The sequence below is a fragment of the Cavia porcellus genome, unplaced genomic scaffold, assembly GCF_034190915.1.
Source record: "Cavia porcellus strain 051 isolate PalLab524CR breed Dunkin Hartley unplaced genomic scaffold, mCavPor4.1 scaffold_8, whole genome shotgun sequence".
NCBI lineage: Eukaryota > Metazoa > Chordata > Mammalia > Rodentia > Caviidae > Cavia > Cavia porcellus.
In genome coordinates, this window is record NW_026947491.1 from 72,190,626 (window position 1) to 72,209,887 (window position 19,262).

Sequence of the window (19,262 nt, forward strand, 5' to 3'; positions counted from 1 at the left end):
TCCTGGGTATTGTTTTGGTGTTTCTGTTTAACAGAGCACCTGGTGCTTTGGCCAGAAGACCTGCCATGTTGACCTCTTTGGCCACTGGTCACGGCCCTTGTGGATGGAGCAAGGGCCTCTCCAGGTCCTGATGGAAAGGTGAACTCTTGAGATTTCTACAGTTCCTTTGGAGATCTGGAGGATTCCCAGCTCCCCACTGACTGGCTCAAATCAGTCCCAAAATGGAGAAAGATGTACTCTACCTGTCTATCTGTGTGTCTGCCTGTCTGCATGATTCTGGTAACATCTCTGTTATCATAGTCAGTTGTAATACATTGATTAAAGATGTTAGATTAAATTATATGAAATTACTAATATTTGATTGGCTAGTACTTATAAAAATGGTAATTTCATGTGATTCAAACTAATATTTATAAGATTAATGAATCTACCAAAATTTTTCAGATTTATTTACTGTATTAATAATTTGTATACTGAGGGATCTTATCTTTCTAATAGGAAATTCTATTAGTCTATCAGTTCTGTTCAACTTGATTAGAAGAGGAGTCTGATCAGCTCTTCTTAGGATCACCACTGAGGGAAGGAATTGGAATATTTAACTTCTTAGTGCATACTGAATGAATGTGTGAATGAACAGAATAGACAGCTAAGCAATAGGCTACACCATCTGTGCACCAATACTGGGAAGCACTTGTCACAGTGGCCAATTGGGCCCTCTCCTGTGATTCTGTGGTGATCAACATAAGGCATAACGCAGGTCTCAAAAACCGTCTTAACTAAATCTCACCTGTATCCCTATGAGAGGCATGGCCAGGTGATCTCTTACTCTGAGGGGCACCCACTCTTTGTTGTGCCATCATTCAAGTATTCAACACACATGCGGGAAGTCACAGAAAGGAACTCAGTCGAAACCACACTCTCTGACTGCAGGAAAAAGAGCTTTTCTGAGCTTTTCTGAGAGTCAGGTACTTGAGTTAAAACTGAAACCAGACCACTTAAGGAAAAAAGAGCCACATTCTTCCTAAGAATTCTACCTTGACACCCTTGTTGACCACCAGAGTTGCTGCCAACAGTTTCAATCCCATGCTCTCAGCTCCAGTTGAATGAGTTCCAGTTTGATCAGTCATTGCCCACATTCACTACAGAGGACCTCCCAGAGACACACTTATCCTAGTCAGATGGTGTTACCTAATGCCCACCCAAGAAGTCTGCCAACAATTCCTTCAGAGTTCCACATTTTGACTAAGGAAAAGTTGGACTGTTATCCCTGATGAGTTGCTATGGCCTTTCCCAAAGGTCACCTTGCCTAGAAACAATGCAGTTAAATGCTTCTCAAAGACCTGAAAAAGGGGGTCAAAAAGTCCAACAACCCTATTACCCAGAAACCTAATATAATCACCTAATGTGCATAAGAAAATCCAGCCTGATAGATGACCATACCCTGTGAGTTATAATGAGTTATAATGGCTATAGACATAAAAAATAAATGCCTCCTCCATCCATGAGACACGCAAAAACATCGACTATCCAGGGCTGCCTCAATCTGAACCTCTCCTCACCCTGTTGAGCCTGGATAAATAGGACACAGCCCAAGCTCTATCAAACTGGGTCCCCAGGAACCTGTGTTCATTGCAAAAGTCAGGAGCACACCTGTGACTTTCCATTGGTAGACAATGGAAGATAACTCTCTGGCTTCAAAATGTGCCTCTGTCAAAAGGTTACCATCATTAGAGCAACTGGGACTCTTGCTTTTTGCCCCTTTTATCAGGTACAAACTTGCAGCCTGAGAGGATATCTCACCAAACATAAATTCCTGTGTAAGCCAGTCTTCATACTGCTTCTGCAAAGAGACCTTCTCTTCAAGTTAGAAGAGATCATCTCCTTTGCACCATACCAGCTGGCCTTCCTCTCATTTAACCCTGTACTTTCAGATTTAACTGTTCCCCCAAGAGATAGGTGATGCCTGTATCAGCCAGAGACAGATAACTTCAATCTTGAAGCTCTTAGAACTTTCCTCCCAAAGGTATGAACTAGACTCACCTCTGGGCCTGGCCATCAACCATGTTGCTTTACTGCAACCCCATTGCTGTCAGATGTCTCAGGAAACAGAACCTGGCATCCAGACACACATCAGCCTAATAGACTGTTAATCACCTTGGGCAAGATATCTGTACCATCCATCACCTTGCATTCTGCAGTTCCCAACCCATACACCACGTTTAGACTGTTACTCAGTTACCACAAGGATTTGGAAACTCTCCCACTATTTTCAGGGAGGCCCTAGTAATAGATTTGGCTCTGGGATAACCTCTTTCTACATCCTTTCCCCAGAAAAAAAAATGAGGCTTAAAACCATAAAATGTCTTTGGACTGTCAAGCTGCTAAAATACATGTTCCCCTGCCTATAAAGCCAAGATCTCTGAGCTGCCAAGATTTCTCACTATATACGTTGTTTCAGTCTTCTGCCATCCACAGCCGGCTGGTATACCTGTCTGGACCTAAAGAATGTCTTCTGCCTTTGATTTGTTCCTGTCAGCCCACCCCTCATTAACTACCTCAACAAGTTTCACAAATATAGCTTTAGAGCCACCATTCCAGAGTTAAAAGAGCCCTTCCAGATGATTGCTGAAGAATTCATAGGGGCCAGGCAGCTCATTCCAAAGAGACAACACACTCAAAGTCCTGCTTTTGTCCCTGCAAACACTGACCAATCCATACATGGCTGAAGCTTGAGAACACATTCATAGGACTGCTGCATATCTATTTACCTTGTTGCTTACCCCAATCCTTGATCCCCTGCTCACTGTGATTTTTGCCTTAAACTCTATGGACAGTTGCTCCAAGAAAATAGAACAGTCAGTCAGGTACTTGACCAAGATGTAATGAGTGTTCAAGGCACACCAGATACTCTCCTAGATCAGATTAAATCTATCACTTCCTTGCCAGAGTAATAGTAATATTTTTCCAAACTCTTACGATTGTGGGACCTTCAATCCTTTATACTTCAACCTTGTATACTTCAACCTTCAATGCCAATATCATAGGGCATTAGTGCTCTTAGGAACAAGCTGCTCCAGGCCAGAGATATCTCATTCTTCAGGAAAAACATTTAAGTATTCAACTTAAGTTGAAAAACATTAGATCAAATAAACAATATTTTGAAAACACTGCTAATTGCCATAGCTTCATATCATTAGATATTTTCAAAAAAGAAATATATAATGAGATCTGTTTCATTTTGATAATAGTTTTAAAATACACATGTCAAATTAGGTATATATATTTAAATCTAACTTTTTGTCATATTTGATTGCATTGTTACTTTCCATAATAATCTAGATACAGGACGATTACTCTAGAATTAAGATCATCAGCCTGAATTTTCTTATCATTCATTTGGACTTGCATGCTAAATATTAATTTCATTCTATAGTTGCTACGAATCTTTTACAGCCATTTTCATTCTGGAACAATTAGGTGAAACTAGGTAATAGAATCCATTCCCATTCCCTTAAAGGCTGAAAGGAGGCAAATAAGTCCCTTCAGTCACTTCAAAAGTGGAATATGTTGTGTGACCAGAGGTGCTTCATGAATGTGAAACCTGTGCATTTTCTTGACAAGGGCCTGTTTGGGGTTTAATGTTTGTTTCATTGTATTAAACTTTTTGAGGAATGGCATTTATATTATATTTTAGAATGGCCCCTGAAAATCACATCTGCAGGAGTTTTATGAGGGCTTTCATTTCAACCCAACTGTCAACCATTATTAAAATTCAATATCCTTCTGATTTTTAATTAAAAATAAAGATACAAAGAAGTTTAATACAGGACAGAGGGTTGGACTTTATTTCTTTCAAAAATCTGAGGTAAATCTTCCAATATTAAAAGGGAAAACAAATTTGTCATTGCTGCAGCTTTGTGGAGCTGAACTTTGTAAACAGCGTGTTCAAGAAGGCCTGTTACTAATTTTACACACTAGAGTGCTCAGTAACTGTTATAAATTTCATACATTATAATTGTTTCACCAGGCAGAGCAACAACTTTCAGGTTGAGTAAAGAAATGGAAAGAGTAAGGATTTCAAAGTCAGAAACAGAGTTCAGAATCCAGCTGGGCTGATTGTTGACTCTGAGACATTTTTCAGTCTCTGGGCTATGTCTTTTTTGTGAGATGGCAAAATTTTCATAAGTTTGTTATCAGTAGTAAATAAAAGAAAGTATCTAAACAACACACAGAATAACCAGCATGCAGTAAATATTTTGCTACATTCCCTCCCTGTTGGAAAGCAGGTGCTTCAAAGCTCCTTTTCTTCTGAGTTCTCTAAAGTTAGGTTCTCACTATCTTTTTCTCTGTGATGAAAAAGATAAAAGTAGCTCCAGTCTTTATGAACCAGCATTGCTTATTTTCTTCTGTTGTATGGGGAAATGATTTTAGTTTTCTTGAGAAATGCTCGAGTCTCAGCGTATACATGGCAGACAAGGGTTGCTGCTGTTGCTGGTTTTAGAATACAGGAACTTCATCAAAGATGATAACATCTAAAATTATATTGAATAAAGATTGAGCTGGATCAGTCCCTTTCCTATTCTGTATACCCTGGAAATTTACTGGAGTGAACTCACATATGGTAGAAAAAAAGGGAGGTGTTGTATTTTGAACGCCTAGCTTCTTTAAATACATTTATATGTTAAATCTTACAATATAGATTTTTATATGAGATGAGGAAATTGAGCATCAAAAACATTTAATTCCTTGGACAGCATGCCAAGCTAGGGTAGAAACTGGGCTGTTCATGACTCTGCACAGCCTCCCTGGAAATAATACAGGTTGGCAGAGGAACTTGGCAGCCTTGGGACTGTCTTGTACAGCTCAGCTTGCTCTGTTGGCAGAGTTTACGCTATCATTCTTTCCAGTGAAGATGAGATCTGGATAGTCAGAAGCTTCATATATCAAGTATGACTTCAAATTCATGTGTGCTTTAAAAAAGTACTCAAATTCAGAAATTTAAATAACTTTTAAATAAATCATGTTGTGTCAGTATATTTCTGTCAATGATATTATTTGTCGTGTTATAAATATTTGAATAGACTTTTGGAATTACCATGAGAAGTAACTTACTAGCGATTTTGGTAGAATAGTTATTACTTTATACCACTTCATTTCTTACCAAAATTGAATCCTGTAACTTGATCATCCACCTCACTTACAAAACTTGACCCCTAATGACTTGTGGATGTTCTCCAGATTACAAGTCTTTAAATAGTAAAGATTGGCAAGCTGTGAGAATTAAATTGGACCAAGTAAACGAACATTCATTATGCAACTAGTACGTTTCAGGCAGTATCATGGGCAATGGGAATAGAGCAGTGAATATGATTAAGTTCTATTCTTATACAGCTGACATTCTAGTAATAAAATGTTAGTGGAAATGTTCTAAAATCTAGGAAAAGATAGGTATTACTAATGATGCCAATAATTTCTGAAGACAGTTTCAATAGAGTTCCAAGAATGAATTTGAGCTATTATTGGAATACATACATAATCTCTTAAAATGATCACTTTTAAGGATGTTCTATTTATATTAACGTTCAATTCGTGTTTTCGTGTTTGTATATATATATATATATATATATATATATATATATACATAACACACACAAATATATATGTATATATATTATATATTAAACATTTTTTCTTTTAAAGTTAGGTTTGTTTCTTATGTACAAACAAGGATGATTTTAAATGTACCTTTATTTTTAGCCTTAACTATCTTTGAAAAATCCAAACTCAGAAATACCAAGTAGGTTATTGAATTATATTAGATAAACTTAAAAGAATCCAGATAGTACTGAATTTAACCCAAACATTCAAATGAAGTGAAATGATTGACCTCTTTGTTCAGCACCTAAATGTTTGGAAACTTTACCAATCAACTGCCTTGTATTGTCAAGTTGTGAACAGGTACTTGATAATGAGTAGGCCAAAAGTCCAGGTGGTTAACAGAATTGTTAAATATATTCAAATGTGCTCATTTTCAGATTTCAAAAATATGTATCATTTGCATTCTAACTAGAAAAATAATTGTAAGAGAAATTACATCAAAAAGAAAAAGGAAGCTCCTGAACAAATTAAGTGATAAGATTTGCCACATTTTATGATCACAGCAAGAAAGAATATGTTAACATTTGTTGTTTAATGACAGATTTTTTAAAAATTTTGAAGTTACAAAAAATGCAGGAATTTAGCAAACATTATGTTTGAACTGGTAGATATCTTTTATATACTAGGGTAAACTGTGCCTCTGATTTAGCTATTTCACATTTGTTGAATTCAATACTACTTTTCAGTGTAATACTATATCTCCCCATATGAGAAAAATCCCTAGCCCGCCATTTGTTTAACTATACTTCCTTTGATATCTAGGCACAGTATATCTTCTTACATCAGTGCATTTTGGATCTCTTGTCAAATAAAGGGAGTAATCAGCCCATCTGCTTTGTTAACTATTCCACACTTCAGAAGATGGACTCTTTGGACGCCATGGAAGGTAAACAGAGACAATATGTACTCAATTGGCTGACTTACTACCTGGAACAGGAGGATTAATTGCATAATAACCATAAGTTTAAAATGTTGTATAAGCTAGTTTAATGTACATATAAGATTTTTTAAATTTCTCTCTGATCTAAATTGGGCTAATAGCCTTTCCATCTGGATTGCATTTTTGCCATGAAACACTTAAGTCTTTTGAACTGTTAGCTTAATACTCTCTTGTGATATGTTACTTTATATTATAGGTGATGTTGAGCTTGAATGGGAAGAAACCACCATGTAAATATTCAGACCAAAGATTACAACTGGAAGATATTTTCAAATCCCAGGGGCCAAAATTACCCCCTCATGCTTCTGAATTGAAACGTGCAACCTTGAAGAAATATTTATACTTCCCTCACTGTGCCTTATTACATGGACTGACCATTTTATGAACAGTTCTAGATCTGCTAATTCAGGATAGTTACTTGTTTTATACAGAATAAATCTTGTACATTTAAAATGTTTAAGAAAATATGCCCCATAGGTTTTGAAGGTGGTCTGTATTTTGGAATAAGCCAAATATGAAAACTATTATTATACTAGCTTTTAGGTTCCAGTGTGGATTTTCCCTATGTATCAGATTTAATTTTGAACAAAAGCTGTAAATGTTGATTCAGTAGTGTTATTTTGGCCTCTGGGGTGTTGACGTTTCTTGTGGAAGACTTCCAGGACTGTCATAATGATCTGTACTTCCATGTATGCCCCTGTGTTTTGAGTCCTCTGTTTTATGAGTGCTGAGATATCATCTCATGATCCTGAACAGCTGAACAGTAACCCCCTGGCACTGCAGGGATTACTTAGCCTTTAGACAGCACACAGTAGCTCTTTAGGGGAACTTGGGGCTATTTAAATTGCATTGTGCCCTCAATTTTGAAAAAGAAAGAGGAGAACTAAAAGTGCAATTGCACATATGAAGTTAGAGGGTCTCTTTCTCGCATGCCTATATTTATACAATGTAGGGCACAAGTTGTACCACTGTATTGTGTATTAAATGCATAGTTAAATGTATCAGAATATTTGTGCATTATGTTTATATTCAACCTAATATTAACAATTTTGAAGGGTTTATTCAGCAGATATCTATGAAAAACAGTAATAAAGTCATGGAATGTGTTGCAAGCTTGTAAACTAATGATGTGCTGCTGTGGTGCCAACGGAGACTTCTGAATAGATTATATTAAGTGGCCTTTATTTCACTTCCCAAGGGTTATTCTGGAGGAGTATATTTGGTGAACAGAAAACAAGAAAATTAAGCACACTGTAGTAAATTAGAGATTTTTAAAAATAAAGTCATTCAGCCTTCACTTTATTATATATTAACAATGTCCTAAATAAGTTAAGCTATATGAAATTGTCTTTCCATACATTTCAATTAAAGGCATAAAAATGAATGGAACCAATTATATTTCTTCTGTAATAAGAGTCATTTATTTTTATTTCTGCTGGAATATACATGTAGAATATATGATGGCCAATAAAACCAAATTTTAATGGAGTTACTTTGTATCATGATTTCAGAGATCTGCATTTAAATATAAATACAATTTTGCAACATACATAAGATATAATAGATAATTATGTTAATTATATTACATATACTAATATAATAACATTTTAAATAAAAGAAATGACATAATATAATTTGTATAATATAAATAATTAAGACATAGTCACTTCCCAAAGCATCCACAAAGAATAAATGAGATTCACTACCCAATAAATCAAATCCTTTATTTCATGAACAGCTTAAAGGAAAGTGTGAAATTTGCGTTTTCATTATTCATAGGAAGGAACTATAAATAAATACAATTCACCACTGTTCTAACAAGTTTACTTTATAGAAAGTTAAAGAAAAAATTATGAGAAATCTAAAAGATTCAAGTTGGAGTTAAAGTTCTTGTTTTTTCCTGTTAGTCATTGAAAATGTATAACAAACTGGTATGATCAGTATGGGTTTTTTATTCATGAAATACAGAAAACAGGAAATTACTGATTACATTTACTTTTTAGTATGTTAAATGATAAAAAAGAAACAATAGCTCAAACTACAAGGCAGGCCATGTTCTGTAATATCTGTGTAAGTCAGATATTTATATGTAAAAAATAATAGGACACACATATATATATGTGTGTGTGTGTATGAATATTTGCAAAACAAATACTAGTATTTGCAATACTACTAGTATTAGTTCTTTTTAAGGCAATTCTTATCAAATTTTAATTTTTGCATGGATCACTTAAGAATTCTGTTAAAATAAATATTCTACTTAAGTAAGAGTAAGATAGTCTTTAGAATCATTTCTAACAGTATTCAAGTTATATTCCTGTCTGCTCTCAGGCCGTACATTAAGTAATATATGATTTCTTTAAAAGACATCAGGATCAGAATAAAAGACTCAACTTCATTATCGGAATAAACATAATGGTACATGTATAATTTAAGTACACAGTTTACTAGCTATATCAAGAAAGTGTAACTGAAATTGATTTGAAAGTAGCACATTAATGATAACCAATTTTAACTATATTGTAAAAGAGCCAATGTATATACAAATTCTGCATGTGTTTGCTATGTGCAAATTAAAATAACAGAACATCTAACATTTTTAGAACTGATTTGTCACAATTTGTTGAAGAACATGTACAGTAAATAAGCAACATGTGTTTCATGTGAATCAAATGAAACCGGGGCCACTCAGAACAATGTTTCAGAGATGAGACCAGCTGTGGGTAACACCTCTGCTTTCATCTCTCATTTATATGCATAATTGTCATTTATTTTATAGGTTATTGTGGAAGAAATTAACCCTTGACTTCTTCATTAAGGAGACAGTGATTTGCTGACCATGTACTGTGTCAAACACTAGATTTCAAAAATAGAATCTAAATTCTGCAGAGTATCCATACATTATTGGGATAACCAAGTCCATTTTCATGGACATCACCTTTTGGAAGACTCAGTGTAAAATTTTATGAGGCCAAGGGCACATAATGAACTGAAATTCTCAACTGAATAAAAGTAAAAATATGGAAAAAGTTTATACAATCTTAGCAAAACCACTTGTCTTCCTAGGACATGTGGTATTTTATGGTAAATGATTTAATAAATATAAAATTAGGGCTAGTATGTCCACTAGCCCATAGGAACAAATCACTGTCTTAGTTACTTTATGCTCATTGCTGAGACAAAATACCTGAAGCCCAAGTTTGGAAAGGAAAGGTTTATTTCTTACAGTTTTTGGAGGTTTCAGTCCACACTCAGTTGACTCCAAGGGAGGTAGGCATGGCTGGGCTGCCCTTCATGGTGGCTGCAAACAGCAAACAGTAACCAGCAAAGAGCAAGACACACCTTCTTCCTGCCATTACATCACATCCTGGCTCCACCCCTATGTGGGTGGAGCACTGACACCATCAATCCAAGCACTAGACAATGAACCAATCACAAATACACAATGCAAACTCATGAGGCCTGGGGGACACAGACATAAACCATGACAATCACATATATGAAATGTTTTTTTAAAAAAAAACTACAATGAACTTCATCAAGTAAAAATAGTCTTTTATCACAGCTGATCAATGTATAATAATTATTAATGAGACAATGGATCCCATATTAGCATTGTGCTGTTCTTTGTGATATTAGTGTCATGTTTGTATATTATACATGGAAAGACAGAGGAGAAAGCAAAGATAGATACATTGACTCCAACTAAGACCATTGATATCTTTTATTAAATGAACAATTAAGCACATACTCAAAGAATGTTTGGAATAAAATGAATATGAACACAAATAATATAAAATATGACTTGGAAAAGAGGTCATGAAAATTTTCATTTTTGATAACTCAATTAGGCATTCTCAATCAGTGCCTGTAATACCATTCTCTGAAAATAAAACTGATATAATACAATGTAATAAAATAAATATATTATTCTCCTCAGTTAACATGATTTTCTAAAGGCACAAATGAGTTATTTTAATATTCAAAAATTGGTAGATTTTTATAATAAACTATAGATGTTTTGCTTTTACATTCATTATTCATTTAAGTTTTTAAAAACCTTTAAAATATGAAAGGTCTGTTATTAGATATACAATAATAAAAGATAAGACAATGGAAGCTTAATTACTATGGCTCAAACCATATTTTGTAAGGATGGTGGTAAAAGAGTTTGTTATAAAAATATTCTATAAATATTCTTATGAATATATTTCCATAAGTCTTCCAAATGGCATGCTTTGTATAAATGTGAAATATTCATTATAAAGAAATGTCATAAAAAATATGTGTGTAATTAGCCAGCTAGAGGTTTTCTTCTTATTGCATGAAAATAGGGTAGAGAATATCTTGATGTACACGCAACATTTTTGACAGAATATGAGACTGAAGGAAAAAGCACATCTATAATTATAAAGACAGCAAATCCTTCCAGGTTGATTTGCAAGTTAAGCATAACCAGTTTCTAAATTCTGAACTCTTAAATATTCTTTCTTAAAATGAAATATGAATGGGAAACACCTGACACTCAGAGTTCTCTACAGAATTCTCAGTAAATGAGGCTTCCCTTAACAAAACATTAAAATAAGGTTTTAAACATAAACTTAAAATATATAGTATTGTAAAATAAACTACAGTCTTTTAAAACATTAAGTCCCCCAAATTATATCAACTAGTGTCTTGTTCATAATACTGAACATCTAACTACATATAGCTAGACATAATGAAAGAGCAAAAGACAATGTGACCTATAACCAGAGAATGATCCATTATAAAAACAGATGCACAAATAGCAGAAATAGAACTTTTAACATAGCTATTAAAATATTTTGAGGAAATAAAATATAAAGTTGATAGAAACAGAATTAGTACCTACTGTCTATAAAATTACATGTATTTATGTTTTAAAGAAATTATACACATTTATGTTTTAAAGAATATACTTAAGTTGTGATATGTATTATTTGCATCATACAGATTGTTATAATTAAACTTGTAATTAACAACCATTTTTTTGAAAATTATCATACATTAGGCATTTGGGAAACAATTTATAAAAATTAATTCAGTATTATTAAATAAGCATTATTTGCCTTTAAAGATGACTAAACCAAAGAAGGTACATAGTCCAACCAAAGTTATCCATTAAATAAATCAATGATCCTAAGCTTGAGTCCGTGAAGTCTGGCTTCTGATCTTAGTCTTTTACCACTAATTCTTTTATATTATAAAACGAATACCAGATTCATGGTATACGAGGTATACCTATGATATTACCTACTTAAATTTAGTGTATACATATTAACTATACTCCCATTCTCAAGTACAGACACTTCTGAATATTGCCTATAGTAATTTATTTTATGAAAATTAAATTGCTTCTTTCATATGATAGTGTGATAATACTAGCCTTTATATATAGATATGTATTCCGGTATCCTTTCTGCTAATTTCTTATTTCTCTAATATATACTTGATGCAAACCAAATTGTATTGTTTTTCCAACTTTCTGTACATTTCTGCCAGGTTTACACTCCTGTCTCCCAGCTCTGATGATTCCGCAGCTCGTTCAGTAATCCTCATTGCCATTGTATTTAGTCCATATTTTTAAAAATACCTTTCCCAAAACAATTCCTCTCTTTTTTCTTTTCCAGATATAAACCAAATATTTGCTAAGATGTGGAGTTTGGCCATTGGTACAAAGTTGTAGCTAAGAGGAACAAGTTTAGGTGTTCTTTTGCTATCTAAAACATTCCCTGAACTGCCTGCTATATTTCCCTTATTAACCAATATATAACTTAGCACCTGTCTGAGGGTATTTTTACATATTCTCATATACTGATATTTTCCATTTACTAGTCTTCATTTGCCTGCATAACCAATCAAGGATTTTTATGATTTTATCTAAATTGCATTTAGCATAATACCTTACACAGGAGATAGACTCAAATTAATATGTTCCAGTTGGAGTTCACTTAAATAGAAATAAAATAATGCTGTCTGTTTGATAATATATTTTCCTACCAAAACTCACATGCTAAAATAAATATCTTTTCTGTTGGAGGGTGAACAAACGATTTTGGATAATATATAAATGAAGGCTGGAGAAGTGGGAAAGCCAGCACATAGTAATATGTCATTTGTTCAAGATGACCAGTTATCCTGAATGAAACCAAGAACTTGAAAATATTCAAAAAGTATTTAAGCAGTTGCAGCTGAAAAAAATGAAATTCTATACAATTGGGCAATTTATTAAATATAGTTCAACAACAATCATTTTTTACATTATAGTCATATGTGCAAATTCAGTTTTTCACAGAAATCTGCATGCAGCAACACTGATAGATTGTACTCTTTTTATGTGTGTCCACACACACACACACACACACACACATTCTTCTTAAAATGCACACTTTCCTTCAACATCTAAGAATTCAGGAGCATTTATTGAAGTTTATCATATTTCATAAACTACATGAAACAATAAAAATACACAAAATAATCAACATTTCTGTGTCTTTGGCAAATTATTTTCTCTTTTAGTTGCATTATACACACTCTTTAAGGAGACAGAATGGGTTTAATATATTTTCTAAGAGATCGCATCAAAACTCATTTGATTCAAGAGGAAGAGTGAGGCAGTAACAAGATACCCTCCGAGTGAGGCAGGTGCTGTGGCTGAGCAGGCAGGTCTGAATTAAGCTGCCAACACGCTCGTGCGTGGAGGCGGACACTAGTCCAGAGACTACAGTAACGAACAACAGGTGTTAAACCAGGCTAGCAGGACACATGAGAGTAGCTGGGAGGAGGTGGTACATCATAACAGGCAGGTGAAGCAAGGCTACAGAGAATCTTGGAACTGGCCCCATGCAGATTTAAATAAGGTCAAGTGACTGGGAAACGAAGCCACAGAGTTAGGGCTGGGTAAGGCAAACTATAAGGAAAAATGTTTATATATATATATATATATATATATATATATATATATATATATATATTTACTGGACTATGAATAGTGAAAAAAAATGTAACGTCACCAAACAAGAGTCCATACTTGACCTTTAAATGACATGCCACATAATCTGGCAGCAGACATTCTAGGGATGTGGATTAGTTTATACTCTGGCTCTCATAGTTCCCATAATGTAGTAAGGCAGGTGACTGCACACCAAAACACCAAAGAAAATGCAACCGTGTGAACATCTAAAGCAAAAAAACCAAACACACAAACAAATGAAACCTTCACAATTTAAGACATTTATGCAGATTTAATTCTGATGGATGAATTATTTCATTCTGATGCATGAATTTTTTAATTCTGACAGATGAATTATTTCCCTCTTTGAGGGAAATGATTGATACAGCTTGGCATTTATTTGCCATATGTTTGTATGATGGCTTGGATGTGGTGTGTTTCCCGAAGGTTCACGTGCTAGAAACTTGGCAGGGCTGATGAGGTAGAACATTTAGGAGTTGCGCCAGTAAAGGTGGTTCAATCATGAGAAACCATGTTGGAAGGGATTAATGTCTGTCTCATATGAATGGGTTTGGTCTCACATGAGTAGATTAGTTTTCTAGAGAATGAAATATTATGAAATAGGCCACTCTATGTACTTGGCCCCTTTTGTAGGTAGCAAGTTTCTTTTCTACCTCTCTACCAGCAGGATCCCTGGCTAAGATGCTGATGCCATGCTATTTGGACCTTCCACACACCAATAATGTGAGCCAAACAAACCTCTTTTCTTTACCTATTATTTAGTATGCTGTTATAGCAACATAAAAGATACTAAACGGTTTATACTTCAATGCACAATATAAAGATTGTGAGTTGATATTAATTCTCTTAGGTTGACAATGAAAAGAATGAATTTATACCTAAAGAATTTTAAATGATAACTGGCAAACAATAGTCAATATATGTTGGTATTTATCATGATAAAAGAATTTGGGTTATTTATTTATTTATTCATTTTGTTCTGGGGATTGAAGTCATAACCTTGCACTTGCCAGGCAGGCACTTACGCTACTGAGCTAAATCTGTGGCCCAAGAATTTGGATTTTAGAGTAAGTAAATTATGACTTTATTTTGTTTGACATACTATTCTAAAATCCATATGTTACTAAAAGAGATTATATAGGTAGAGTCAATTCCATTTATAGTGTGAATGATGTTTACTTTTACTAATATAAAATTACTTACGTGAACTTTGAGGAAATTTATGCTCACTAAAAGTCAAAGTTTAGTTCTGTATGATGTAAAAAATACTGAAGATTTAATTGAATTTATCACGGTAAATTAGAACTAAATGTTGCTTTTTAATTAGTAGTTACCATTTCCCACCACATTAAGAATATTTATAAGTTTTGAGCATCAAATAGGTGTTGGGCAATGTACTGGACCAGAGCTTCTCAACATGGCTGCACTGTAATTATCTCCAGTATTTCCATCCAGGGGATTCTAACTGAATTGGATACATCTATTATCAGCAACTGCTAATGTTTACAGAAATAATTCTGGTTCACTTGGGCTACAGGGGATCTTGGGGATCAAAATTTTAACAAGACTTCACACCCGGGGTTGCTGGTGCAACTGATTCCAGGCTCACACTGGCATCCTGAGGGCTGATTACTTCAGGAGCACCATACAGGCTATGGGATCGTCTCAAAGTCATCTTGAATGGACTGCCCAGTATGTAACATTAAAGCCATTTTTAAAGCAATGTTCTTGTTTGATTGGTTTTATTCTGTATTGTCTTACTTGATTTTATTGTGTCTGATGGAATGGACTGCTATTGTGAAGATAATAAAATATACTATGGTAGCCCTTGTTAATTTCCTATTATCCTGCTTCAAAGTTCAGTATTACTTGCACTGTTATGTTTTTGATTGGCTTTATTCTGTCTTATTTAATTGGGCTTTACTATCTTTAAATAAAATAATTTTTTTAAAAGTTAGGATTTACAAAATAAAATTGAGTTACTTTAAGATAAGGGCTACAAATACAGGGTTTGTAAAAAAGAAATTTGATAACAAGGAGGCCCATAAGGATTAATTCCCTATGTTGAATTCTATACTGCCTTCATCTCCCAGGAAACCCTAAGCCAGCCTCCTTGTCAAGAGATGAGAAGGGGGCTGGGGATTTAGCTTAGCAGCATAAGCACTTGCCTTGCAAGCAGGCAGTCGTGAGTTTGATCCCCGGTACCGATTTTAAAAAAAAGAGAAAGATGAGAAGATAGCAATGCAGCCTGTCTCTTTGGGGAGCATTCTAGAGAGTGGGCAAGTAATTATGGTCCTGAGGATCCGTCTTATGGAGCCAGCTGGGTGAAATAATGACTCTTGTTGACATAAATGCCCAGAAACATGGGAGATGACCAGATATTTAGGTACTGATGATGAAACATGTAACTTACTACTGCTTTGCAGATAAGTAGCCAGGAAATAATCAGACTTTCTCATGACTACTGCCTGAATGTGTTGATGTCAACCAACTCCAGTTGGTCTACTATGATTCAGTTAAGACAGCCACATCTGTGTCTAATGTTTAGCAATGTTAGCAACAAAAATAAAGTCTTACTACTATTTTTTTTTTTTTTTTGAGTAGACAACCTACAAAAGCCCCATAAGAATTCTTGGAAACTCTTTCAAAACAACAGTTGAATCAGTCTCAAAGAGAATAAATAAGATTAGGCTTTGCTCTGATTTATACAAACATCTTGGAAGCAAATCACTCGTAAAAATTAAACAAATATCAAGTAGGTATACAGTATGCGGCAGAGTAATGCTGCTTCATCTCAAAGAAAATGAAAGAAGATTTTTGCCATTATTTCATTCATTCCCTTGCAAAGATTTATGTATCTATTCTAGACCAGGTAATCTTCTGTCATCTAAGGTGATGATTATGGATTACACAGTTCCGGCCCACTATAGTGAACAAATAAGCATTGTAGGGAGATGCCATAAGAGCTAAGTTATAAATAATCATAGAACTAGATACTGTAGTTAGTATGAGCCATGTGGAAAGAGACGGTTGTGAAAAGTGGATGGAGCTTTGTGAGTATTTCCTTACAGTCATGAACTTTGAAGTGGAAGCAGGTAAGAGACATTAAGTGCTTCCAAACTTTCCATGAGGCATATCATAACTTTTCCTCCAAATCTTCTTCCCAAGGAAGAAAACTATTTAAAAGAACATGTACTGTACCTCAAAGCTTTTTCTCTGTTGATCCATAAATAAGAAGCACTTTAAATAATTACAAACTGATTTTCAAATTTTGTGATTTTGTTAGAGTTTGGGATAGAAATTTAATGGTCAATTTTGAATTCAATGTGATTTACAATATTTTTCCCTTTAGCCTTTTTCTTTCTTCCTCTCTCCCTCTCCCTCTTCTTCCTCATTCCTCTCCTCTTCTTTTTCTCTGTCTCTCTTCCTCTCTCTACTTTGCCCTTAATAACTTTTCAAAGTTCCAGAGTCCCAGAATAGCCCGGTACTCACTTCTGAAGGCAGGGTTAAACTACAGCACCCTCAGAAAGTCTCATGTTACTGTTATAAGATCTTGCATAACTCTTCATTTTTTCCTATAGTTGAAGATACTGCTAAGATAATGTACTTCTGAAATTTTTAAAGAAAATCAGCACTGCCAAAGATAGCATTACGGCATTATCATTTATCTAAAACGATTTTAATCATTTCTTGAATCCTTAAACAATAACTTATTCCATTGAAAAATTCTGGAATTTTCTTCAAAGTCAGAAATAAAAACAAGCTTCTTGGTGAATTGTCATGGATAAGATTAAAGAAAAATTCTCAGGCATTTAAAAGATTTTTAGAAAAACATTTAAAATACCAAATCCTCAAAGAAATAAAAATATAGTTTGTAAACATGAAATGTCTAGTTATTTTTGAATATTATGTATAAGATTAAAGAGTATCTGGAAAGGACTTTGTTCTTTTCTGAAAAATATCATATGTTCTTAGAGCTATTACATCATAACATAAAAAATTTAAAAGACTAAGCCACATTAATTTTTCTGAGCAAAATGGTAAAAAGGAATATCAAAGCATCTCGGCCTCACTTACCACACATACAATTTTTAAGCATAGCAACCACAGAGTAACCACTGCCTTTTGGCAAACCTCAAGTATAAACACTTCCAAGAACAGCACAACAGATTGGTAAAGCTGAAGTAACCCTTGAGCCTTGCATTCTTTCTTTGTGATGTGATGTTTCTCACTAACCCAAAACAAAAACTGACACACAAGAAAAGAGCTTGTGCCATGGAAAATTCATACCACTTCACGGTCCAGCTTCATTTTATGACTAAATAAATGTTATACACATCTGTAGCCATTCCTTATATTATTCGTTTTCATGCCCATTAATCCTCAGATGGAGGCAGATTGCTGATCACAAATAAAAGCCAGCAAGGGATACAATAACCTCTCTCTGTTACCCAGGACATGTTAGTGCTTCCAGTCCTGGCTGTGAAGTGGACTCAATGTGGACACTCATGGCTGTCAACTGAAGAAAGCAAAAATCATTTCTGTAAGGAATTTCTATTGAGGCATTCATTGGATTCACTCAGATCAGGTGTGTGGAAGGATGCGGGTTAGGAAAGGACGTGCTGGTGCAGATTTACTGCTCTCCTCACAATTAAGTCTTGACCATGAGAACAAATTGATTTTGCTCTTTTCACTTTCCGAGAGGTCGAACTAATGCTTCCTTCTGTGCGAATGGGAATGGAGCAAGTGGTAAAACATGCCAACGATTCTAAGACATACTTCAGGATCTTGCTGTTACATACTCCTCTGAACACAGGAAGAATGTTCAACAAGACGCCTCTCAGAAGAGTTTGTAAAACCTTAAGTCACACAACAGCTGAAGGAAGAGAATAATTCCCTTGAAAGAAAATTGATAAACAAGGTCAAAATAGAAGTTGGTGCCAATTCCAAGAGGACCTGGGAATGAGAAGTGGAACTGAGGGAACACAACAATGGAGCCTTTGTATGAAAAGAACTTACTCTCCCAAATATCCATTATAGGAGTCATGTTGTCACCATCCACATTAAAGTACTTGCAGAAAGAAATGCTTTATTATGGGCCATGTAAACATCTTGTTTGTTGATTTCAAACAGCATATGCTCATCTGTTTTCTCAGAAACACATTTAGAAAGAAATTCTACCCTCCATGTATGTGTTAATTCTTAAGTGTACCCATCACTCTAAGAAAGTAAGGACCTAAACTAACCTGTTTCTTAGTAATAAAACTTTTGGAACTGAAATGTTTCAAGTTTTACCCTTTTTTTTTTTTTTTTTTTTTTTTTTGTCTTTTTCATTTTTATCGGTACTGGGGATTGAACTCAGGAACGCCTGCTTGCAAGGCAGGTACTTATGCCAGTCAGCTAAATCCCCAGCCCCAAGTTTTACCCTTTCTTGGTAGCAATTTCCAGTTATATCTTTTCATTCTGTCAACAAATACCTGGACAGTAATCAAATCTAAAAAATATTTTTACACTGGTTTATTAAATCTGACCAAAAGAATAATTAAAACTGATGAAAAATTGGAAGTATATTAATTTTATATGTTAGGAGATATTATAGGGAATGGATTTATTAATAAAGACTTTCTTCATGAATGGTTTATACAAAATGATTTGTTCAACTTCACTGTG

At 34.4% G+C, this 19,262-nt stretch overlaps 1 protein-coding gene and 1 long non-coding RNA gene across 5 annotated transcripts in view; one reads left to right on the plus strand and one right to left on the minus strand.

The window, feature by feature from the left end:
* The window catches only part of Ptprq (protein tyrosine phosphatase receptor type Q), a 201,870-nt gene extending 193,792 nt beyond the window's left edge, over positions 1 to 8,078 (plus strand). Inside the window, exons 44-45 of the mRNA XM_063255200.1 lie at positions 6,421 to 6,544; positions 6,795 to 8,078. Of these exons, the coding sequence (XP_063111270.1) occupies positions 6,421 to 6,544; positions 6,795 to 6,832 (162 nt within the window). The 3' untranslated portion in view covers positions 6,833 to 8,078. The remainder of the gene's footprint in view (positions 1 to 6,420; positions 6,545 to 6,794) is intronic.
* Positions 1 to 19,262, minus strand: part of LOC134477366 (uncharacterized) — a 177,542-nt gene that overhangs the window by 150,845 nt on the left and 7,435 nt on the right. For all 4 annotated transcript variants that reach the window (XR_010049392.1, XR_010049393.1, XR_010049394.1 and 1 more), the window contains exon 2: positions 9,825 to 9,899. This is a non-coding gene — a long non-coding RNA (uncharacterized LOC134477366). The remainder of the gene's footprint in view (positions 1 to 9,824; positions 9,900 to 19,262) is intronic.